General features: G+C 37.2%; 2 protein-coding genes across 4 annotated transcripts in view; one reads left to right on the top strand and one right to left on the bottom strand.

Annotated features, from left to right (window-relative positions):
• The window catches only part of ANK2 (ankyrin 2), a 181,939-nt gene that overhangs the window by 22,108 nt on the left and 133,692 nt on the right, over positions 1-26,139 (bottom strand). The window contains exons 36-45 of the mRNA XM_067297629.1: positions 25,340-25,568; positions 22,797-22,922; positions 20,399-20,521; positions 18,714-18,746; positions 16,319-16,340; positions 6,322-12,087; positions 4,828-4,902; positions 2,360-2,491; positions 1,691-1,837; positions 187-472 (exon numbers count right to left, since the gene is read on the bottom strand). Coding sequence (XP_067153730.1) covers positions 187-472; positions 1,691-1,837; positions 2,360-2,491; positions 4,828-4,902; positions 6,322-12,087; positions 16,319-16,340; positions 18,714-18,746; positions 20,399-20,521; positions 22,797-22,922; positions 25,340-25,568 — 6,939 coding nt within the window. The remainder of the gene's footprint in view (positions 1-186; positions 473-1,690; positions 1,838-2,359; positions 2,492-4,827; positions 4,903-6,321; positions 12,088-16,318; positions 16,341-18,713; positions 18,747-20,398; positions 20,522-22,796; positions 22,923-25,339; positions 25,569-26,139) is intronic.
• CAMK2D (calcium/calmodulin dependent protein kinase II delta) overlaps positions 1-26,139 on the top strand; it is a 257,903-nt gene that overhangs the window by 227,365 nt on the left and 4,399 nt on the right. For all 3 annotated transcript variants that reach the window (XR_010884354.1, XR_010884353.1, XR_010884355.1), the window contains exons 18-19: positions 3,756-3,850; positions 14,992-15,119. The gene's annotated coding sequence lies outside the window, so the exon portion shown is untranslated. The remainder of the gene's footprint in view (positions 1-3,755; positions 3,851-14,991; positions 15,120-26,139) is intronic.

The following is a 26,139-nucleotide window of genomic DNA, read 5'->3' as shown; positions in this document are numbered from 1 at the left end:
TATTGCTTTATGTTCATAGTGAAGAACAGACCAACTCTTGCAATCCTGAAGGCATCCTCCATATAGATTAAAAAGTTAAACTACAGCTAGTCCACATGCTTCAGAGAAAAGCAAAAAATCATCTCATTACACAGAGGAGGGATAATCTGTTCCACATAGGTTTCATTCCGGTCTTTTGACACTTACCAATATTCATGTTGTGAAACAGCAGATGGCTTTTCTGACACGTTTTGGGGTTTCCCTGAGAATTCAGCTTGTACTTGTTCCTTATGTGCTTGTCTCAGGAGCTCAGCCATTGATACTTCTGCTTCACTCCTGGGAGTACTGTCCTGAAAAGGAGAATAACTGACAGAAACGTCTTCCTCAGAGACAATAGGAGGGTGTTCAGATGGGTCACCGTCTTTAGACAGTCTATGTTCTTCTTCTTTCTTATGCTTTGGACTGTACAGTTCTTCTTGCAATGCAGAAAACCCTTTAAAAAACAGAGAAATGAGAAGTGTCATTACAAGTTTTATTAGAATGCAGGAAGTCCTCTTCATTCTCCATGTACATTCAAAATCCTTGAAGGAAAAAATTACCTCTCTCTCTTATGGAGGTAGGTTTTAGTGACTCCCCCCCCCTTTGTTATGTAGCTGTTTACAGAGAAAATAACTACACAAGTACGGACAAAGAAATTGTCATACAGGACTAGATACAAGGACTAGCTAATTTATATGCTTCAAAGAAAATTGTAAGACTCTCCTTTTGTGGAACTGGAAAAATACATATCACAAAAGGTTTCATTACAGATTCAGAGACAAACACATTCCTAAAGCATGGGTTCTAATCCTGCAGAAAACATTAGATAAGCACATTTCTATTCAGCAGGCTACAAATCACAAGCTTGGGCTCTTCTTTTTCTTTACTACCCATGTTCACTGGGAACGTATTGAACTTGGAAGAATAGCTTGGAGGAAAAACGTAAATATTTGTTCTGAATTTGAGCAGGCTATGGTGGTTAATGTTCTTAAACTAATCAATTATTTTATTAGAATGCTAATTATAGCAAACATGACTTTCTATTCCTAAATCATCTTAAAGAAAGATGGGAAGTTTGCTGCCATTTAATGTCTTACTGGGCTACTATTTCAATATTCAGTTACGGGTGTAAAAGTAAGATAAGATAAAGAGAATTCTATTTAACATAACTTGGAGGTGTTACTTTAATGTACAATTATTGAGCTAGTCTACTGAACTTATACATTTAAGAAATTCAACAACAACATAGCAGAATTACAAGTGATATCATGGATACTTGAATGCAAAGGTTTTTCTGAAGCCCTGAATAGTTGTTGTTTTTGGAAACTATCTTTTTACAAATTTTGATCAAATCATAATGCAACCTTGTTAACTGTTATGAAAGCATTTGTATAAGCAAAAAATAAACCGGGCATAAGTAACGGCAGTGATTTCTGAAAGCATTCCTTTATTTGCATTATAAGAATTGACTAATGCAGATATCTTACACATGGTGAAATGGTGACCTGTGCAATGTCACACTTGCACTGATCCTTCTTATCTGTGCTTTCAAAATTAAAATCAGTCATAAGAGTTACCAGATTATCCTAGTCAAACATTTCAGATGTTGTGGTGATCTGGTGGTCAGATGAGACAACTTGGGCAGTGTGTGGCTGTGTCAGGAGATGTTTACCTTCGCTATGATCCAGTCCTATTGTCTGTTCAATTTCTGCATACGTGCGAGTGCCGTGGACCTGCATGGAGTCTATGCCACTGGTCTCCATTAGATGAACGATATCCATTCGGTTGATTTTTGTAAGACACTGGGTAAGATTTGTATCTGTGGCATTAGAAAGACACCATGTAGCTGAGTTCAGAATTTCACATGCTCTCTTCCTTCTATTTTCCACATCAAGGAAATATATTGGATACTCAGCAATATAATATCACATATAAAATACAAATGCATTTAGAAGCATTACTATGTAAATTTCAAAATTACCTGAAGGACTGCATATAAAAATTACCATCTTTTTTCCGCCTCCCTCTAGAAATTTGGTTTAACTCCCCCCAATTTTTTTTTTCCTTTAGGAAAAAGAGGCCTCAGTTTTTTCCACTCTTACTTTGCTGTAAGATGCTTTCCCTTTTCCCTTCAAATGAGCAAGACTAAACAGTTTTTTCTAACAGAATCTTCTGATATGCCATGTTATAAGACAAGCCTAAAAAACATTAAGCACATCTATGGTCCTTCTTTCTGTTGTCTAAATTTTACCCATGCTTTCTTTTTGTGACTGTAACACATATCTGTCACCTCAGCTGGCAAGCTGGAGGCACTGCAGATGTACTATTACTGGAAACAAACCTGTTGCATGTTTCCCATCCCTTTCAAGCCAATATTTCAGGAGTGCATGGCTCTGGTCTTGAAGTGAATTAGGATTTTCAATTCGGATCTGGTGAATTTGTTCTTCTGTGAAATCCAGCTCTCTTGCCAACTCTGAAAAAGAGTTTCATTTCTGTGAAGACATCTGTTTTGTTTTGGGTTTTCTTCCTTACATCTATTTTAATGGCTGGCAGCAGCAAAGTAGAAAACAAACTTCTTCTGAAATCAAATTTTCTTTTTTCCTATGTACCTTGTGCTGTATTTGGAGACACTGTTTAACAACACGTTCAAGAGAGAACTGTGTTATGCCTAGAAGTGATGGATCTGTGTGAGCTTTTATGTGTACCAAGGGACAACACTACTGCCAAAATTTAGCAGTAACAAGCTATCAAATAGAAAGCAGTGGCAGGAATAATACATGAGCAGATAAAAACATTTCTAGCTACAGAACACCAAGTTCACCAAACTCCATCCCCTGAAATGTTGATTATTTCAGAAACTTTGTTCAAAATCTAGTGAAAGAATTAAATTTAAATAATGGCATATTGTAAAGTTAGATTAAAGCACAATTATATTACTCCCCTGGACTAGTTTCATTAAAAGGAATGTCTAAGAATTCCAATTGAAAACCAAAAATGTGAACTAAGAATAACTGATGTCTTTCTGATGTAGCATAAGCTCAGACCATAGCCCAGAAAAGAAAAATGGCTTTACTAATCTATAATCCCTTTATTATATCCAGAATCAGGAGCAGCTTCCTGCTGCCATCACACTAAGACATGACTGCTGAAACAGGTCATCAGATGAGTCAGAGCCATGGAGAAATTGTAGATTCAAACTGCTATTCCTGGCCTCCAGATTTCTACTTCTCTCATAAGGAAGAATTCATACTTTACTCTCTTCTCATTTTCATTATAGCGGCAAGGTCTTGATGTTGGAGGGTCCCATGTTTTAACAAGCAGGAAGGCCCTAAACCCCACGTCCCAGATAGCTTTATTTCCAAACTGTTTTGTACACTAGCACAACTATAAACTTGAACAAATATACAGTAACCATATATTAATTTGAACCTTAGGTAATGAAAGGAAGTTTGAACAAAAGGCGACCTCGATTTTATCTCCCAAAGCAAAATTTCACACACTGATCTTTATACAAGATGGCAATATTTATGCAGATGTTTATTACTCTACTGTCTCTAGAATACTAGGAAACATTAATAGTAAAACTGTAATTAATGTCTATGTTTATGAGCATCCATGTCTTCTGGTTTGATTTTCAAAACTTTTTATTTACACACACACACACATACATACAGACACAAACTTTCAGCAGATTCCTGCCTTTGCCCAGCTCTAATTGCTATCTGTTATATGCATAGGTCCAAGTCCTACTGATTTCAAAAGAATTTATGCTGGAATGAGTGACATATGCTTCCAGTCTTCTCTATGGAAGTAGAGGACAAAAAAGGAAGGGGTGAGTAATGTAAATAAAAATGTCAGTTATGTTTTGCATATACACTGAAGATGCTTATAAAAACAGTATAGAAGCCAGTCTTCATTATCAGGGACTTTACATTTTTCTCCGGTATACAACTCCTTCTTTAACCCTGCTTATTTTCAGGAGCCTCCTACTGGCTCTAGGGCTACAAAATAAGATTTGCTTGTAATTTTTACATAGGGACTGTGATTGAAAATAGCTGAAGATTGTTCCCTAAATTCATAGGTAAACTGCTAGAGACACGAGAAGGCTAAGGTTATATGGTACACAGTATCAGGAAAAATACTCCAGAAATAGTGAACTGAATACAAAAAGGTGCAGACTTAATTTAAACTTTTTTTGGCATGATTTTTTTTTGTTGGATTGAAGAGTTTAAACCAGTGCAGAGATTTCTGCACAGCTCATTTTCTTTGTAAGCACTTTTTGGCTGCTTTTCAATGATAGAGATCTGCATTTCATACTTGTCCCCAATAATGTTGACTGCCTTGGATATATCAAATCTACAATATTAAAGTGACTGGTACAAATATGGCCCTTTTCATCCCTTTTCCCTCCACCGAGTTCTGTAGAAAAGGAGCTGATCTCATCTATCCTTATAGTGGCCTTCCAGATCAGGATTTCCAGAGCACAGCTGACATTTTTTCATGTATTCCTCTATCTTCCACCCAGGATTGTTGCACTTTGCAAGAAAGAGTAGGTAACATATGCCAGCTCTTTGTTACTCTCATCCTAGTAGTTTTCCCTCTGGTGATGACAAAGCAGGTGCAGAATCTCTTCCTGTTCTTACTTAACAGGCTAGAGAAATCTTAGTAGCCTGAAGACGATATAGTTCCTAAAAGCTACTGAAATATTTCTATAAACCTTCCTCAGATAATAAGTCATCTGAAGGCAACATGAAAACATCAAGGAATGCTCCCTCTTGTTTCTTTGTAGAGTAATGACATGCATTTTACCTGTCCAGCTGAATCCAAGATGATCAGCAATGTGGGCCAATCTTTCCTCTGTCCTTTCCTGATCATCCTGTTGATCTAAAAGTCAAAGAGAATAGCCACAAGTTGCCTTAACAAGTTAACAAGAAATTACGCAGGTGACGAAGCCTGAGAAAGGAAAGTGCTCTTTTTCTAACTGCTCTAATTTACCTTATGTGGACAAGTTATTATAACTGGGTACTTAAAGTGAGGGTTGTAGATCTTCAGGTTAAAAACAAAAAACAACACCAAAAAAACCCTGCTTGATTTTTCAAAAGCACAGAACTATCTACATTTTCCATTTGAAAATCGGGCTTTCATGTAATCATCTACACAAAGATGCAAGTGCTTGCTGTGCCTATTTTGGCCATGAATTTTATTCTAAAGCTTCATTATAACATTAAGTGGAAGGCTTCTACAAAGTCAAGAGCCATAATTTTCCATGCCTCCTTAGTCAAAGCCAGGGTTGAAAAATTCATTTTGACTGGTTCTTCTCATTATGTTCTTTCTATAGTAGGGAAAATTTTGTTCAAACACTCCATAAGGCATTTCATATAATGGTTTGTATTTCAGATTTTATTATTTTAAATGTCTTTGAATCTTTCACCTGGGGAGTGATACAAGATACTTACAACGAAGGCAAGGAAATATCAGATGGTCGTCTGACAGTCTTCACTTCATTTAACAGTGAGACTGACTGTTCCTCCCATCCCTTAAAGCTACTTTGAGAACAGCAGAATTTGAGCTTTGATTTTCCCTGAATGTACACATGGATTGCAAAAAATTCCCCGAAGTTGGTTAGGGTTAATGATATAGGCATGTTTCATATTAGCTACTGGATTTCTGTGGTGGCTATTCAGTAGCAGTATACAAGTAGGTGAGGAGAAAACCAACCAAAACACCAAACAACTTGTAGTATATTAAGTTATTGGTGATAGAGAATTTTCTTGAGAAGTAGATGGTAAAAAAAGGAACAAGAACTTAATTGTTTAAAACTTCTGTAATTTCTTTGTATCAAAGCTCAAAAGAAAATAGATTTGCCTGTCCCAGTTTCAATCAATCAATGACAAAATACTTATTATTAGTAAAAATTAATAGGTCAAAATTAATAGGGCCAGGGAAAACCAGAAGTCAAAATGTGCATAGCCTGAAGCATCAGTTAAATGATAAAATAATACATATTTTTTAGAAGTGTTTTTTGTTTATTAAGCTAACACTTCCCATAAGCATTCATGGTTTGCAATCTTGAGATTGTTTCATAGACAAGAAAAATACAGACACAAAAAAAACCAAACAGTTCACAGGGAAAAAAATACACAACCAACCACAAAAAGCTTAAAGAAAATGACACACACATTACACATGTGTATACGAACATACCTACACACGCGCACACACACATCCCAAACAAAAACAAAAAACCAAAAAATTTAATTCATGACATGCGTCGCACAGGGAATCCCAGTCGTTGGCAAATACCTTCAGCATGGTCATGGACATTTTCATCAGGGATACGTTCAATCTGAGTCTCTACAGACTCATCCCAAATGGGTCTGGTGTCAAAGATGTCTTCAGGAACTGACTGCTGAGTCTCACTGGATGGCACATTTTCAATAACTGAAACTTCTAGGGCACTACTGCTTTCATCATCTGAGACTAATTCTTGTTCTCTCTCTGACTGCGTGAGTCTTTCCACTAACTTAGAAGCTTCGTCACTAATTTCTTCAAAGAATTCTATGGAGTTTTTGTAAAGGTCAAAAAAATGTTCCTTACTTTCTTTTGTGGGACTAGAAGCACTGTGGGAAGCTGTAGTGCTCCTGCTTTTAACTGGCAACCGTGATGAAAATACCTTGGGTCTTGCTGTTGTTGCCTCATCTGAATCTAGCTCAAGCTTCATATCTCTCTCCCTCTCCCTGGTCTCTGCTTCTGCCTCTGCATAACTCCTAGCTTTTATTGAACGCTTAGTCTTTGGGTCCATGGGAATACTCGCATCAGACTCGGATTTACTTCGGTTATCCTGTTTCATAGGTAGTTTGCTTGTCATGTCAAGAGCTTTGGGTGACTCTAGCTTGCGGACAGAAGTGTCTGTGTATGTATATTGTTGTTCAGCTCTTTGGAAAGCTGCTTTGACAGGAATTTTAGACTTTGGTTTTGCTTGGTCATCCTTTGCTTCACACTGCAGACTGTCTAAGAAGCCATCTGTGGGAAGGCTCTCATTTTCTGATTGTTGCAATGATTGTGATGCAGCAGCAGCAGCTGTTCTTACAGGAATTTTGGATTTGCTTTCACAAGAAGGCACTCTCTCCATAAGAGCAGTAGGGATTTCAATCACAGATCTCTGTTCCTCTGGTGAAGAGTCAGGGGACTCATCAACCTGCTCAGAACAAACAAATCTAGTGACTTTGGAAAAATCTAGCTCATCTTCTACTACAGACTGCTCAGGAGAGGTAGGGCAAGGCACCTGACTGCTATCAATCTTATCAGTCTCCATTCTGGAGAGGGGCTCAGCTTCAGAGGCAGCAGTCTCTTTCTTTGGTGATTTTGAAGCTGAAATACCCATTTTAATCGGAATTCTGGATTTAAGCTCTGCTTTTGTGGTGCCTGTGCTGACACCTACACTGGTCATTTCTTCTGACTTATCACTGGACTCAGATGCTGGGGGTGAATGTTCTAGTGCATCTTTTTCTTGTATATCTGAGTCCTCTAATTCTGAAGGTGAAAATGGATCTGGAGAACTCTCCAGCTTAGAAGATTCCACCTCTGCTGCTTCTTTCATTTCTTCAGATAAAGAAACTTCTTCCTGAGGCTGCTCCCCCATTTGGAAGAAGTGAAAGCTTTCATCCGGATAGTTCCTTTTGGTCATGTCAATGGCTCCACTTCGAGTCATTTCAAACAGCTTTCCTTCCTGAAAAAGAAAAGGATTTTGTTCACTAATTGGTGTCCCTTCTTCTGTGGGTGTTCTGGCCGGTGTGGTATCAGGTGTTGTGCCTTGCGATCGCCCATCTACCATCAACCCAAATATCTTTTGTTCCTCCTCTTTCACCCGAGCCTCAAAGGCTTCATCATCTTCACGTATTTCACTCCACATGTCAGAATCCACATCAGTTTTGGTGATGACAACTTGACTGATCAATTTCTCTGCTTCAGTTCTTATATCCTCATGGGAGGATTCAGCTAATTTTGTGGAACCTGATGCTGAAGACCCTAGTGATATTTTCTGAAATACATCCTCTTGTTTTGCCTCTATTTCCATACATACTTCCTCTGAAGACTGACTTTCACTGCCTGTGTCTCTGCTGAGCAAAGCTTCACCAGTGTGATCTTTTCCTCTTTCAGTAGAATAGTCTTCCCTAGATTGCAGACTTCTATCACATCCTACCTGATTTTCAGAGGCAGTAAAAAAATGTTCAGAAGAGACATTTTCATAAGGGCTTATTAAATGAGAAGCACTACTTTCAGCAGCATCTACTACGCAACTTTCAATTTCCACTGTTTTAGTGGCAAGGGATGAATACTCTGTTAAGGGTTCCTCAGTATGAGTATCTCTTTGAGATGTTTCAAAACCTGTATCAGCTTTTCCCAAATCACTTCCCAAAGCAGCATGGTCAGTGGTATCATCTTCAGTCAGTTTGCCATCTTGTGGTACAGAGTACTCAGTGGTACTGTGTCCACAAGAACCATCATCTACTTCCTCCGACACAGACCCTGTATCAATGAGGTCTGTGTGTTTTAACAATCCAGTGGTTTTGACATCTTTTTCAGTAGTATCATATTGCTGTAGTGTTAGTGAAGACTCAACATGAACTTCTTTTTGAGAACTGTCACCAATGGAATGACACAAAGTGCCCTCAATTTGTGTGACTGGGGCATTGGGACTAACTGTCTCTTTGTCATCTGTACTATCGCATTTTGATTCATCAGCTTCTGCTGATATACAGCCATCAGAATGACAAGTGCCTGATTCTCTTGTGGAAGCCTTACAGCTGCCCCCAAGGAGAAGCCCCTCTTTGTCATCTCCTACTGGCTTATCCTGTTCTGCTTTAACCTGACCTATCCTCGAAGAACATTGTTTTGAATCAATGGGTTGAAAACCCGCTTCTTCAGGGCTAGAACTGGAATCAATACTGGATGGTAATGGTGAAGGTGGCTGCACTCGGACCACAGGCTCCATTAAGAGGCCTGAGTCAGCTTCTTTTTTTAGCTGAGTCAATTCTGGCTCACTGGCTGAAGAGGAAGAACTTTTTCTAGATTCACCTGCAGACATCACCACTGTAGGTATTTCTTTTTTCTCTACAGCTGTTGACTCTGATTCTTCAACTTCACATGCAGCTTCCGAATCAGCACCTATAGAAGATTCATCTTGCTTACAATCCTTTTTGTAATCTCTCTTCTGCTTTGCTTCTTGTTCTAGTTCATCAAACATTTTGATTTTGGTCACCATTTTAAACATCTCCTCTTCTGGGGTGAATCTTTTCTTTGGCTCACTTTCTGAATCATCCTCTGGTTCTTCACTGACTTCAGGAATCATGGCTGACTTTGGTATGTTTGCCAATGCCTGAGAATCTGCTGTTTTAGGTGTGATTTCATAGCTAATTTCTTCAGAACTAGGAGTTTCAGGTGAAAGAGGACTTTTCCCTGAACTCTCCATGAGGGATGTTTGCTCTAGGCTGTCATCATCAGCACTTCCCTCAGGGTCACGGAGAATCCGAGAACGAACCGATGCCAGCTCTGGGCAGGTTTCTGCTTTGCTAAGAACAGACTGAAGAGGACCCTGCCCCAAAATACCAGCTTTCACTTTTTGTTCTACGGGGCTACTTTCAAGAGAATCGCGGCAGGGAGACTCTTTCATAGGACTGGGCTCCAAAGAATCAGGCGTTTTATGTGATGAGTTATCTTCTAGCACTGGGCTTGCTTCCAGTGAGTCTTTATGACTTATAGCCAAAGAGTCATCTGCAACTGGGCTAAAGCTTTCACTATCATGGCTAGCAAGTGAAAGTTCCAATTTTTGGGGACTTCTAACAACAACACGGCGTTCACAGGTTATATCTTTTTCTTTCTCTAAAGCAGTGTCATGTGTTTCTGAAGACTTAGTTAAATGTGCAGTGGTTCTGGATTCTTTATCCCTGCTAATATCTTTCATAATGGAAGCTGAGCTACTTTCTTTAAGTTTATCAGCCTCTTCTTCAGAGGCTGTAGGTACAAGCTCTTCTGATACATGGTCAGAATGAGACTTACTAGTCTCAGTAACAGCATCTAGCTGTTTTTCAGTAATACCTTTTTCATCTTCCTTTGGAGAGAGTTCCTTCAGAGAACTTGTTTCTGCTGTTGTGTGTGCTCTAGCTGCTCCTTTAGCTTCTTCAGTTTGCCCATCAGTTTTCTTTGGTGAGAAGGAAAGGCTTTCAGGGCTCGTTTCTGGAGTCTCTGCCAGACCCTCATGCTTATAACTTTCCTCAGAGCTGATCTGAGGGGTTCCATCAAGCAGGCTACCTGGAGAATCTGCAACACCTTCATGTTTAAGGCTCTCTGAGCTCCCATCAAAAGCAGCACTTTGCAGAGAAAGAGCAGGAAGGAATCCATCTTTCACATACTCTGTTGGAAAAGCAACATTGAATGGACTGGTCAGTACTTGCTCTAAGTGAAGCTCTCCCTCCTCTGTGATTGAAAGGTGTCGGAACTGTTGATATTTGTCATTATCCTCAAGCTCTTCTTTAATGACATCAGAAAAGTCTGTTGAGGTTTTCCTGTCAGGGCTGATCTGGAAGTCAGCATCTCCCTGGTCATCAGAAACCCTGCCCTTCACAAGTGCTGTATCTTTGCAACTTTCATCATCAAATACTGGAGAGACAGGTTCAGTTATTTTACAGCTCTGCTCTTTTACCTGCTCTTTACCTACAGTTTGCTTGTCAGTGTTAGCAGTAGAAGTTTGCATTCTTCCTTTTTTTGATTGTGACTCTTTCTCTGCTTTTAGTATCCCACTTTGTTTCTCTTTCTGTTTGTCTGTCTTGTGGCTTAATACTCGCCTCGTTTCACTCTGTGAAGAAATTGTTTTTCTCCGTGTTGGTTCCTTCTCAGGGAGCTGTTGCTTTTGTTTGACAGATTTGTGCTCAAACAGTCCAGATATATTCTTGGATGGATCTTGACCTGATTGGAAGGCTTTCATCAGTTCACGAACTGACATGGTCTCTTCAAGTCTTTCTGTCTTAGAAGAAGGTGAAACAGGTGGTTGTGCTTTGTGTGCTACTGGTTTTTTAACTTGTCCTGGTCTTCTAGAAGCCTTTTCAGCAGTGCCTTCTCTTGTTTGAATTCTGACAGGTAGTTTTGAACGTACTTTTTGTTCATCTTCCACTCTTTTCTGAAGAGCTTTAACTTTATCTTTTATTGAGCCAATAGGAGTTTCCTCTATGACCGGGGATACAGCACTAGCCCCAGGAGCAGCAGTTGGTGTTAAGCCAGGTTCCTCATCAAGTGACTCATCTGAACTGAACTTTGTTAGTCCTGGTTGTTCTTCACTGCTGTGCACCTTGCCTTCCTTTTGCTTTTGCTTGTCTCTTAATTTCCTCCTAACAGGTTTTTTAATTTCTAAGGCTGGCTTCTGTTGCTCCTGTGGACTTAGTGTTTCAGTTTTTGGAGATTCTTGTCCTTCTTTTTCAGAATCCCTGCTTATTACTACAGCTTCAAATCTCTCTTCTACTAAGTCTTCTTGTAAGGCTGGTGGCTGTACCTCATGAAGAGAAACATATGTTTTTAAATCCTCTGTAAGGTAATCTACCATTCCTGTCATGTCTGTCTTCATTTCTGTTGTCCCTTTGTCTATCCTGACTTCTACGCTGGTAGGTTCAATGACTTCTAAAGGAGCATTTCTTCTGGCCTCTTCAATTTCTTCATCACTGACAATGACCCATTCTTCTACAAATTCTTGTCTGGAAAGGGACTTCTGCAAAACATGTTCTTCTCTGGTATAGGATCCACCTCTCAGAATTTCATTTACTTTTTCTAAGTCTTCTTTCACCCTTTCAACTATTTCAAAAGGTTCTCCTGGCTCTTCTTCAGTGGGTTTTCCAAGATCTTTCACCTTAATGGAGCCTGATTTATCAGAAGGGTCAGTTGTCAAGATGGCAGTCATTTTGATCAAATCTTGTTTCATCTCAGAAACTTCAGACAACAGATCTGGACTGGCTAGTACAGGGACTTCATTAACCAGATGGCTTTTCAGGATAGATGTTTCTGTAGATTCAGTCTCGTCATCTTTGATGCGAATGAAAAACATTGAAAGTAAAATGGAAATCAAAATAGAGATTGGAAAATGTAATCAGGACTGAAAATGAAAGTCTTTGGTTGCAGTGGTGGGAAGGTCAACAAAATGGGCCAGGAATGGTGGATCCACAAGATCTGAGGGTACAAGAGCAAAGCAAAGCTAACAGGAAAAAAAAACTGAAAACGAAAACGGCAGGAAATAACTTGCTTAACTTTATCAATATAGCACAACCACACATACATTATCGAAGCTGTAACAAACCAAATCAAGACACCATTAAAAAACAAAACAAAACAACAACAACAAAAATTAAAATTAAAAACAGAAGAAACACAGTGAAGTTACACAAAGATAGGCATCTCAAGATTGTTCAGATGTTACAGATCAATGTTTAAATAAAAATAAACAAGAAAAAAGGGGGAAAAGCATTAGAACTGATTGAAAGTCGATTTCCTCTAAGAGAAAGCCAGTGTTAGCAAACTGTCAGAATAACACTGAGTTAACATTTTGTTTCTTAATGACCAAAATAAAAAGTTGTAATTCCGCAATAATCTAAAGTATGTTCAAATATATAGAGATCTGAATCAGCTGCAAACCGGCATTTCATCTAAGGGGATTTCACACCTAAACAATGAAACAAACATTCTTTTGTTTTAAGAGGCATGGTCCTTTCCTTGGAACATCCTCATTGACAGATAATGAATTGACTGAGGAAAGAAAAGACGAAGAAGAAAAAGAGAGATAATAAGAAAAAACTGTGAATAACTTAGAGGTGATTTCAAAGTTTAAAAAATGTAATGTATGGCAACCAAAAATCAGAGACATTCACACTAGACACATACATACAATTTATGTAAGGCAAGTTATTTCCATGCAAAGCAAAGATGTTGCAAACACTGCTGGGTGTGTAGCTTCACTTAAAAAGCACTAGCTGTAAAAATTAATCTTCTAAATTAAAGATACATGAAAATCTTGCAAAACAGACTGTGGTGAAATATTTGTCTAATCTCTGCAATCAATATACAGTAAAAGGGATGTTGGCAGGTCCTGTTATGACATAACTGCCTACTGGAAATATTTAATTTCAGAAAGGACTATTAGAAAACTTATGCCCAATGAAATGAAGTCTTGGAGGACTGAAGAAAGTTACGAACAGAATGCAATGCTTAGTAATCATACGTAATTAAGATAGTACATCATTTTTGCACTGCAGTCTAAAAGTCAAAGTAGTAACACTACTAAGGTGAGGTTAGGCAATAAATAATTATCTGTATTTCTTTCTAATAAAAAAATCCATTTCATTCACTATTCGCTTGTAGTTAAAGAATGCTAAATGTTTTTGTTGTGCATTAGTTATAACCATATTGCCAGTGGTGATTTTGTGCTGAAAAACAAGGCAATTGCTCAGGATTCTGCTATTTTTAGTGTGAAGTATCCAGTGCATACTGAAATTCTATCTAGGAATTTTAGACTGTAATATATATCTTCATAAATTTTAAATGGATCACAGTCTCGCTGGCCAGAGTTAGTTAATTAGCCCAAAGCAAAGAAGCTCCAGTGGGAAGAAACTGCCCAAATGGTGTAAAGCTGGTAGTGAGAATGCTTGCTGAGGCTCTCTGTGGCCTAGCTAGTTAGCAGAAAGAGGCAGTAGTAGTAAAATTACTATCAAAGAACACCCAAGACTGCCAGGCATGGTCAATAGCTGGCCGTAAATGCATTTGGTAGAGTGCAGGAGAGAGACCTTTCAGGTTACACATTTTAGTTATTAACATCCTATATTAGTACCCTTACCCCCAAGTTACAGACTTTTAGATAGCACATGGTTGGTCTCCCTCATACTTACACTGAAATGTTTCTAGCTTGTATGAAGAAACTGTTCATTCTGCCCAGGACAGTGAGTATAGTATGGCTGACTTGGAAGCTGCTCTGTGTCTCATTTCACTTTGACAACTAAAGTGCAAATGTTTGTTTCTCAGAATAATTCTTTATATGAAGTAGAACAGCTCAAGCAGAAGATGTTAAGAAAATCCCTCAGTTACAGCATTCTGGGTGTTTTGTTGCTCACTCACTCTCTGATTTTATCACTTGCTGCTTTTGTCAATGGGAAACTTTTTTTGACTCAGCACAGTGGATCTGGAAACTAAGTACCTTCTATCTCCAGTAAGTGCCCTAACTACTAAGCTATTCTGGGCCATGTTTGCTTTCTCACACACACTTGCACTCATTCTTTTGGATTCTTCTCATAAGAGCTATCTTCCTGTATTTATTCAGTCTTCAGCAGGCCAGGAAGGAACTGACTCTATGGCCAAGTGGTAATGTCTCTAAGCCACTTTTCAGGAACACCAATTCTAATCTTGGCTCTGGCTGAGACCTTTACCTTCTATTCAACATGGTGCATTTGGCAGTATTTTGACATGGGTAAGGTTTTCTTTGTCGACTCATGGAGACATTTCCCTTTATGTAAGAAATTATTCCCAAAGCAAAGACATTCACATATGAGTCCTTGTCACTACTGAATAGTACAACTACTGGGCCAAAAATTATATCACTTGTACATTGTCTCTTTGCAATTAAGAGTTAGTTAAACTGAAGGAGACCATTAGTGGAAGCCTAAGAGAAGTGCACTGTCTGTAAAGAAGCTGCTTGGTTGTAAGTATATTTTCTAGCAATTGGGATATCAAGATATGAGCCTCCTCAGTCAGTGATCTTTAAGCAGGCACCTGTTGGTTTCTTTCATGTTTGTTAGTTATACTTTTAAGGATTCCTGGGAATAATGTCTCTCTCTTACTCTTCTGCTGCAGCTGTTCTATCTTGTATTAACTAATTCTCCATTAAGCCAAAGAGAGAAGTTACAAAACTAAATTGCTATCTGATTTGTATTTCCACTCACCTAGTGTAAGCATGACCAAAAGTTCTAGCTTTGTGCTCTGCCAAATTCAGACAAGCCTGTGACAGTCACAACTGAGCAACGTCACCAAACCTGCATGCAGCCACCTTCCTTGGGGCTGATACACTGCATGGGGTAAGTAATTATTTGGTATGGGCAGCACTCAAGCCCTTTTTCACCTGTATGATTATTGTTCTGTTGAATTCACCTCCCATCTCCCTTGGCCAAGATGAGTCACAGGACAACTGAAATTCCATTCTGTTGGCTATACTATGGTGTTTCTTTTCTATCTTGATGAAACTGGTCCTCCTAGTATAAATAATAATGAATTAAGCAAAAATGTGATGCTGTCTTTAATCATGGTGAATCTTAATCCGCAGCAGGTTATTAGCTATTTGTCAACCCCATCTCTTTTATTGTCTTTAGTTGAAGCATTTCTACTTTAGACAAAGGAGGTTATAGGGGAATGGTGATCCACTAGGTCTTCAGGATCTTAGTGCTATTGTCCTTCCATTTATAACTGGTATGTAGTACATCAGGAATAAATAAACCTCAAAATGCAATGTAGAAAAAAAGCAAGAAATTGCACTTGTTTTTAAACAGGAAACAAGACAGAAGTCATTATTTTCCTAAACAGATTTAAGAAAAGAAATCACTGCATTTGAAAACAGCTCTTGTTATAGATGCTCTAACAGCATTGATTGAACAGATATTTGTTTGACTTGCATCTTCATTAAAGATGATCTTTGGCACTGTGAACCACTCACTCTCATTTTCTAACGATTGCCTGATTCTGCATATACAGTGAGTAGCTACATCAAGCCTAACATCCAGTCATATTTCACCACAGTAAGGGGCAGGGGAAGTGGGGGAAGGGAATTCAACAGCCTGATTACTTTGGACAGTATCACTTTTTTGCATGCTCGTATTTCATAAATTTAAAGAAATAAAATGGAATATTAATTTTGCTTTCATTAAAAAATGATACTGTAATTTATCTCAAATATGAGGCAACAATGTGTGTCAACAAATGGACAAAAAAATGGTGGGATGAGTATTCATACAAGCAAAGTAGCAATAGCGGGATCACTAGGGATGTCAAAGGAAAGTGAATGCTTAGATGAACTGTTTTAAAATGTATTACTTGTTAATTTATACATTAAAATGTATTTAACTGGATAGCTGCTTTGGTATTACAGTGTTTTCTATTACATTTTTAAAGTATTAATGTTATTAGCAATAGCTGTTAAAGCTTAGCTCTCTTTCATGCTTATCTTTATTCTTAACCAGCTTTCATACAAACTGTATTATAACATTTTCAAAAGAAATCTTACTTTTTTCTGAAGTCATATCAACCTGCAAGAGAAAAAGTGAAAAATGAAAAAGATGCAATAGAGTTTGTATATATAAAGTCACTATTAAAGTAACACAGGTTGGGTCAAATCCACTAGATACATCAAGAGAACAAGATGCACTGACTTAAGTGAACCAAGAGTGTATTTAAGGTAATGGCAAGCATGGCTTAACTTATTTAGCATTTCTAATAATGAAAAAGCACTTACTTTGCTACAGTTATTATCAATAGTAGATGCAAAATGTTGCACTCTATGTTCTGTAAATGGTACTGACAGTATAGAGGACCACAGATTTTTGCATTACTGGGAATGTTGTTGCATTGTTCTGAATTTATTTCTCCTCATCAAAAGCAAAAAAGTCCAATATGGTCATCTGAAGGCATATGCCCATCTGTATGGCAACCGGTATACTTATTCCCTGTTTCTTTGCACACATTCATTCTGAGATCACAGTTTACATTTTCCCCCTCTATACTTCTGTGCTGATCAAATGCAGGTGCAGAAATGACTGTTGACTCGCTATTGCCTAAGGCAGAGGACTGGGGCTAGGATTTGACTCTCCTAATATTCATCGATACCACTGAATGGCAGCTGTGATGGTCCTAAGAGGCCATCTTTTTCATTTACCATGTACTTGAGTATAGATTAAAGGAGTCATGTAATTTTACTGTTATTCAAAAGAGAACATAGTCTCTGCCAAAAAAAGATCAAAAAAGCAATGTCAAACAGACCATGAAAATTCAAGAAGCAAATTCTTGAAGTTGCCATGTATTTTGACTCTTTTTTTCAGTTCTGCTAGCACAATCTCATTTGTCCACAAACACAAGAGACATGTAAATCTGGATATGCAAAAGCATGTAAAGTTAAAAGTAGCACTGAATATTTAATTTCATATATCAAAACTTGTGGTGGTAGGATGACTGTGAGGAATGGAAGTCAGTTATGCAGTACTGTTGAAACAACATGCAATCTTGCTAAAGCCCCACAGATGATCTTTACTTAGTGTTGAAAAAGTCCACTTTTGCATGTAAGTAAGTATTCTGTATAAACACAATATATTATCTCAAAGAAAATGTTACTAATTCCTGAAGTGAAAATGAGTAAAAATAAGTCATTGGCAAGACTTGCACGTTCATACATGTCTGGTAATCATTTAGGCTCATATTATTAAATTTTGCACAGCTAAGGATGTATTAGAGATCAATTTTAATGTCCCTGTTTGACTTCACATTGATCGTTAAGAATTGCTCTGATGCACAGGATCCCTAGATTACTTTAATTCCTCTTAATTTCCTCCAGAGCAATCTGGTATTATGTCACCATAATAATTAATATTATTGACATAGAATGAGTGAAGCCAACTGAAAACTCATTAAAAATGCAAATGTGTTTTAAACACCAATATGCTTGTGTTTTTTATGTTTTGTTTTCTTATATAAAAATGTAAGAGTTGTTTGTAACTGTTTGAAAAAAGATTTTTCCAATATTCTTTGCTTGTATAAAGCACAGTGTTGTTAAAAGCAACTTTGGGGGACTTGGCTGGAAATACAGAAACAAGCATTACAGAGGCTGAAAGAATTAGTTTTGTGCTTTCAGTATGAAGCTGATTGATCATCTGATAAGAAATGTTATCTTCTTAATGCATATAATGGGAACTATCTTCTGACAGAAGACAGATACCAGTTTTAAAAAAATGTTCCAGATCCGCAGCTAATAACATTTTTCCATGAAAGGTCAGCTCCTGCTTGAATGTATTAAAAACTCTGAAGATGTTTTCACTTGACAGTATCTAGGAGCTGAAAATCTTTCAGCCCTGAAATAGGAGTGAACGCTTCTGGTTGCAGATTCCTCACAACAGTGGGGAAGTGGCTGCGGGATGTAATTGTTGCATTTAGGTCTGTTCCTCTGCCTCCATCCCAGTCCCAGGAGAGGAAGAGTATTCAGGCTGTGCTTAGGGGTGTTAATACAATACATACTATGCCAATGATCCATTGGCTCAGAATGCTTTAGAGAAGCTGACTTTTTTTTTCCAATACAAATGAAAGAAATGCACTTGCATGGTTTGTTCTTGAGCAGAATAATTTTTAAGTTATTAAAAAATTGTTTTGAAAGCAAAATATACTATTATACACCTCCAGAATCAATGCACCTGGATCAGTTAAAGTTTAACTTAGGGAAAGTTAAATGCAGTAGATTCCAAAAGTGGGCCTCTGCAAGATGATGCTTTTAACTGTACTCTGCTTGATCATTTTTATAGAACTGAGCTAATCATCAATATACCTGTTTCACTACAGATTTAACCTTTCAAGCTGTATATTCTAGCTGTATTTGAGTAGTATGCATAAGCAATGACATGTTGTTATAGCAAAATTACCTCTTCTTCCTGTTCTTGATCTGATTCTGATTCCTTTCAGTTCCAAAATGCCATGCAAAAAGAGAAGGGGAAAACAGAGCAGGCAAAATGCAGAATATTTAGAAGAAAAGAATAGGAAAAAAATCACTTCTGACAACATTTAGCAGAAAAGAATATGCAGTAAATACAGTTTTTACAATTGATTTCTTATGTCAAAAATGACAAAACTCTAAATTGTCAGTGTGAAACACAAAAGGCTGCAGAATCAAGCAAATTACAAACAGAAAAGTTGCTCTTGGGTGTTACACTTATCCTTATTTGTACTAAAACTTAAAATATATACATACTTCTCCATCCATAAATTGGCACAAATAAATTTTTAAAATAGTTACAAAACTTAGCCATTTAAAATGTAAATATATAAACATATAAAAATGCTACAACACATCACCTAATCAGAATTTTCTGCCAACCACATTCAAATTTCACAGCTCTACTGTGCACAGGGCTTACCATTTTGTGAGAAAGAATGAACAACAGACAAGGTTTTGGTCAAATGGCCTAAAACATTACTAAAAGGCAATGCAGCTCCTAAACTGACAAGGACAGTAAAAAAATCCTCTTTATCACAGAATAGCAATAAACTGACTCTTTGCAAGGAAGCAAGTGGTTCTTAGTATCTGATGTAACCTAAACAGAAACCAAGGACACTCCACTGATTTATGAGATCTCAAATGGTCTCAAGCTTGTTATTTATAAATATTAACTCATACTAGACTTTTCGTCACCCTTTTCTGCCCTTGATATTGGACCATTTTCTTCCCCAGATACATTAATAAGCCTTATGATGATATTCTGAAGAAGAAGCATTTACAGTGTGTGACATGTTCATAGATTCTTGAAAGTTTTGATCAGATGTAGGAAGAAAAATCAGTGTCAAAAGTCAACGTAATATTAAAATCCAGTGTAAGGAAATATTTTTGGCACTGCTATACCCTTTCCAAATTCTAGAGCTTGAATCTGTTGTGTTTTTATCACTAACACCACAAATAAACAAGTCCACTAGTCAGCTGAAAATGCTATCGCAAAGCTCATTAACTATCAAATCCTTTATGACAGCATAACAAAATAATTTTCAGTCCTTCTATACTTCATACCTTAAGAACTTCATATGGTGTACAGATGTTTCCCTTACAGAACCTTCTGAAATAGACGTGAACAGTAAATTCCTCTCCAGCGAGGACTTACAAGAAATATAAGGCATGTAGGCAAGTCTTTGGCAAAACCAAAAATGAAACCTAGAGGTACACACTGAGTCCCAGATCTGTCACATCTCTCAGCAGAATTGGGGTAAAATTTCTATACGAAATAAGATTAGCATAAGTCTTACACAACACCAAATGAAACTATGGGAGCTACATAGTGCAAACTGAATTTTCATCTACTTGTGCAACATCTGTCATATCTTCTGAGCCCTCAGAAAATAGGTTTGATACATTTGACATTACACTGACACTGACATTAACAGTATCAAATACAAGAAACTGAAAGCCCTTCAGTGGCATTTATTCTTCTTTAAAACACCTGGCTACAAATTATACAGCTTTAACTATCTGTTGCCCTCCTATTTATTTATTTGTTATGTTATAATGTTGATTATCATAGATAAAAGCAAGTATAAAAGAGTCAGTATAATTTCACAGTACCTTTGTGTAAACAGGTAAAGTGATGTTTAAATTACATATGGCTTGATGAACAAGGCCTCTTGTAGATTTTGGCTCCTTCATGAATGATAATCTTCCACAGGGTTCTTGAGTGGTATCTCGCACCTAGTGGAGCAAACATACAGACATCTAATCTACCGTTTTGCTATGCTGTCATCTACTTGTGCTACTCAAAATTGTTTAACAGAAAGAGGCTAGATTTGGGGGAAAGACAGTCCATGTAGTCAAAGATGATGCATTTTGTTCAGGTTTTTCTCCTGCTTGTTTGTAAAGGCATATATGAATATATTTGTGTGTCAAAGCAAGAGGAAACACAAGCACATACATTTCTGCACACTAGGAACTTATTTTCAGAAGTCAGTGGTAATGTTGTAGTCATAGTCTTAAAGAGTACAGAAGTTCCAATGTAATGGGGCTTTCGTGATAATTTACAATATCAGTTTTTCATTGAAAAAGTCTCCAAACTTTGTGATAGTGACACAGTCTCATTTTCTATTAAGTTATGAAATAAACTAAGTCAATTTCCTCCATATAGCAAGAATGCATATTTATGCTAATATTAACTCCATGCTTGAAATTTCAGTGTAAAATATTGCACTTGTTGATTTGGTTATTATGTTGGCAGAGTGGCTGAAAAGTAGTAAAGATTGCACTTAAAAATTTCTTCTGTTGCAGAAGGTTTTCTCAATTGTGTTCATAAATCCTGTCCTGACAATGAAGAAATCTGCTGGAATATATTTATAGGTGTGACCACTACAATCTACAAATGATATTATAGTGCAACATACTTTAAAATTTTGCAACGAATCTTAAAAAAACCCTCAATTTCACAGTTGTTAGCAAAAAAAGTGTATAAGCACTTAGGACTTAAGATACTCCTGATGTAATTGTAGCTTTCGTGCATAATGTGAGGATTAAGTACAATGTCACAGGATAAATACAATTGAAAGCATTATTTCATTCTTAGTTTCCTAAACTGATAAAATGATGCAATTAAATACATGTATATTAACTTCATCAGGCTGAAAATACTAGATGTAAAGCCTCGCATGTTTTTGAACTTATTGTGGAAAATCTATCATGGTGATAAATATGCAAAGCCAGAAATAGGTGGCATAGATAAAGTTCTAAATTAAAACAAGTCTACAAAATATTGCTGAGAAAGAGGAGGGTTTAAAAGTTGCCTAACAGCATACAGCAAATTCAAGAAAATGAGGGAGTGGGTTGATTTCCTCCATTCTCTTTTTGGAAGAGCTTCCATGTATAAAGGAATTTAAAATTTAAAAATCCCACCCCTCTAAATCTGTTTTATATAAGGGGTCACGGGGAAGTAGGGTACTTTGTTCTAGCATGATGTCCTAAAGTAGGAGAAGAACAAAGTTTGTGGGAAGAGGTTTACAAAACCCTCTGAAACACTCTAAAAGAGAAAGTGGTGGCGGTTCAATACCAGCAGCTCTCTCTACTGCTGGCACAGACCACAGTGAGAGCAGTTCTGTACATTTCTTACTGCTGCCCTGGAAATCTCATGAAAGTAGCGCATGAGCACTAGCCCTGGGGCAGGTGGTGTTTGCATCACTGTCTCTATAGCTAGGGCAAAAGCATTAGTTATTTTAGAGGGGTTTTGTTTTGTTTCCTTTTTCAGACTTTTCTATTCACAGGAAAGATTTAAAAATAGAACAGTACAGTAGAATACATTGTTGGGCTAAAGTTAGATTACAGTTGGGAATTTATCACAAGGAATTACTCAAAAATAATAAAATACAGTAAAACCATAACTTGAAATATGCAAAAACCACCCATGCTTTTCCTACAGAGCTCCCAAGAAAGTTTCGCATTGCTTTTGAAGGGGGGAAGATTGCTTGAAGAACAGTTATACCTGTATTTGCAGACATATCCACATTTACAAGCGTAGGGTACAAAAACCATATTTTGATAGATTTTTGCCAAATCTACTATGTTTTGGAACACCTTTTTTATTCAGTTTCTGCAAGTTTTTCTGCAATATACTAAACCATGATACAGAAAAACAAAGACTAACTCGGTCACCTCTTTAGATAATTGGGAAAAGAACAGGATTCCCAGAGGTATCATTTTTGGTGTCTGAAATGCTTAAAACTGAAAGAATTCTGTGGACACATGTGCAGACTGGGATACAGACACAGATAATTATATTTAGAGCAAATTTTAACTAAGTTTCAGGCAGCCATTTCCATGAAGTTTGGGGTGGCTTAGTCAGGTATCTTATTTCTGACTGCTCAAGTCAAAATTCACTCTGTTTTTACAGAAAATACGGGACTGTTTTTCAGTCTGATAAGATTATTGAAAACTCAGAACTAGGCAAAAATAAAATCATAATCCATAACTCAGGTTATAACTTTACCTTAACAAACAGAGGAAGTCTGTTTTCTTTGAAGGCAAAAAAACTGAATATATGATGTTGCCCACTCTTTGTTAGTGGCACCAAATTGCCAAAACAATCAACATAGATGGGTTTTCCCTCTAATACCTATTAGAAATTAAAAAGAAGCAAAACAACAATTAATCACAGTAATGTGTTTAAGATTTCTTCTTAATCATAATTCTACATTGGCTTTCATCAGTCTCCTAAATTTCTGGTACTTGTAAGCATTTGCAATGTTTGTTATGTACATCTATCTAAAATCTGTGGAAACATTTCAGATTATTACATTCCAATCTGAATATACTGTTAATTCAATAACAATAGGGTAACATTTTATAAATGAGAAAATGAGTATTCAGTGTCATGAATTCATGCAGAGTCTCAATTTGTATTTTCATCTGGATTTTTTACTTGAATCAAATTTTCGCATACTTTGCTAACCTGGGCTTATCACAACAGTCAAAGAAATAATTTATTCAGCAAGCCAATCAAGAGTTCTAGTTTTGACTAGTAGGATAAGAAGCCTATCTGGTACTATCATGGAGTTGCAGAGGACCTTCTTAACCAATCCAAAAACTTTCTTTAGATTACTTTGCCTTGAGTGCATCTATGTTTAACCTACTTGCAAAAGTCTGTTGTAGCAGTCAAAGACAGTGTACGTTAGTAGATTCTATTCATTTCAGCTGGATTTGTAAAGGCCTAGAGCGTTTGAAAGTCAGACCTCAAGCAAATGCCTCTCTGAAATGCGTGTGTAATGATACTGCTTAAGTCTTTGGATTGTTATTTTTGTGGCCTACGCAGGTTTAAACCTCAGCTTACCAGTCTTGGAGCTGTTTCCCTTCAAACTTCCAGTACATTTGGATGAGACATTTCTATCATTACTTTCCAGAAATTCAGCCTTGTCATTCAGTTGTATGAGCGCACATTTTGTCTAGCTGCTCTGCACAAGAAAGGCCTATCAGAGCTTCAGGAACAGTGAAGATAAATTTTTAAATGGTGGGTTTTGGTCACAAAAGAGAGACCATACTAAGCAGAAGAATATGCTCTGCATGTATTTAATGCACTTCCTATTTGTTATCATTTCTAAGGAAGCTGACAGAACCAGAAAAACTGAATTTAGCAAGCAGTTTTCTGGATTCCACATAGAAAAGCTTTTGCCTGTTCAGCAACAGATGTAAGTTTTTGTAAAGCAGAATATTAATCAAACTTGCTAGTTTAACTTCTTGCTAAGTAAATATGCTGACAAAATGTGATACTGTTGACTGTCTTTTTGGTTATTAATATGCATTTATGGAGTTACTGGAAGTTGAGATTTACCTGTTCCTTTTGTGTTCAAGTATCTCCCCTTTTATCACAACACCCAGGTCATCTCAGACTCAGGAAATGTAACAGTTCAGCAAAGAACAACACCCCCAAAACTCATCTCTACTCAGATACTCCTCTAAAAGGAAGCTGTTACTAAATAACTAATAACTAAAAAAACTAATAACTAATAAAAACTCCAGATGTCTCCTGGCAGTTTGTAACAGAGCCAATTAAAACCAAATAATTCAGTGTTGACCACCACAGAAATGACCACTATGTACTTTGCCTAAACTTAGGGCTAGCCTGCATCCATAGAGCTTATTTTTATGCTACCTGAGGCAGAAAGTCCATTTACAGTGACTTAATTCTTTGGACTTGTGCACCCAAACCCCCAGTAAAGCTCTATAGCTATGCAAAATCCCTACCAACTATTGCACTTTTAATAAAAACCATGAGAAATGTCTCTTTCCTGTTTGCACAACTGGAAAACCCAAAAGGCTGGTATGGCTTCCCCAAATAAAAGTAGACTACATAATACTTAATTGGAAGAGCTGCTGCTCTAATTTGGAATCTTTCAATTAAAGAAATGATGACTCCAGCACCAGAGGAAGTAAGGACAAAGAACCTGAAACTTCTGGACTAAATGTTAACCCTTCAACTTCTTTTTTATTATAGAATTTCCTAGCATAAAATCTGTCCAGTTACTAGGTACAACTGATCAATGGGTCTACCAAAAAAAAGCATCTTGGGAAACCAAATTCTTTCAGTTCATTTTCATCCTATAGGTCTTCCAGGTCTCAGGCCTGCAACAGAGAGCTCAGACTTTACCAGTCCACCTTCATATTAAATATCTCTTTGGATCCTGCTACCTATTTTTTTAATTGCTGAGGACTGCCCTGAGGACACAATGATCTCCCATTTGAATGCTGATGATGCTAAGGAGAAAGCAAACAAGCTGCTTTACCAAAGCCAGTCAGGGAATTCCTTCCTAATTTCTGACAATCCAATAGCCAACTGCCAATGGGATTTGGTCACTCATATGCCATAGCTCTGGTTCCCTTGCATCTGACAAAGTCTGCATCTTACCATTATGTGACAGTCTTTGTATATTGACACTATTATTTTTCAGCCCTTGTAGCAGATAGTAGGCAGAAATTATTATTTTCAAAACAGACATTAGAAAATGGAGAAAACTGTTCAAGATTCTTGTACTGTACCTCTACGTCCCTGCTTCTGGCAACTTCAGCAAAGTTTTCTTGTTGTTCTAGAGTTTTATCCACCTTGTCATCTGTCATGCAAAAACATCTTAACCGTGCTTCAATGGGATCATGTGATTTGGCAAACACCACAAATTTGGCCATGTAAGGGACACAGATAATCTCTCTGTACACTTGGGAAGCAAAAGTAACAGATTCTTGTGTTTGCCGACAGTCTATCAGCCAAAATCTGTAAAAGAAAATGAAGTGTGTAATCAACACAGTAAGATTCTGTTCTAAAACCTCCATATCTTACAGATGAAATATAAAGCTGCTTTGCCCAAAACATTTACTTTTTTCTACCATCTAGCTTAAATGTTAGCAGTACACTCCTTACATACAGCATCAAAAACTGAGGTTCTTCTAGGTGCGCTAAATAATTTCATCCACTGTTTAACACCGCATTCAACATTAGAAATTATTCTTACGTGAATTCAGCCAGGGACTTTTAACTTTGATTTTGGAGTAAGTTTTTGTTATGCATATTGAAGAGCAGTGATACGTGTGTGTGTGTGTGTGTATGCATGTATGTATGTAATTATATTTCTGTATTTGAGCCACATTATATTATGAAGACCCAGAGAGCATGTATGTCCATATCTGGTCCCTATTATCCTTGCCTCATAGAGGCTGTGATCACTACTGATTGATTTTTTATCATGGTTTCTAACATGCCATTTTACTGACAGCATCTTTGTAGTGTATATGCTGAATCTTCTTCACCAGGGGTTCCCAGTCTGTAACACATGTAGCACAAGTTA

Source organism: Apteryx mantelli, chromosome 5 (genome assembly GCF_036417845.1).
Source record: "Apteryx mantelli isolate bAptMan1 chromosome 5, bAptMan1.hap1, whole genome shotgun sequence".
In the NCBI taxonomy this organism is placed as follows: Eukaryota; Metazoa; Chordata; class Aves; order Apterygiformes; family Apterygidae; genus Apteryx; species Apteryx mantelli.
This window is presented reverse-complemented; position numbering and strand designations above follow the sequence as displayed.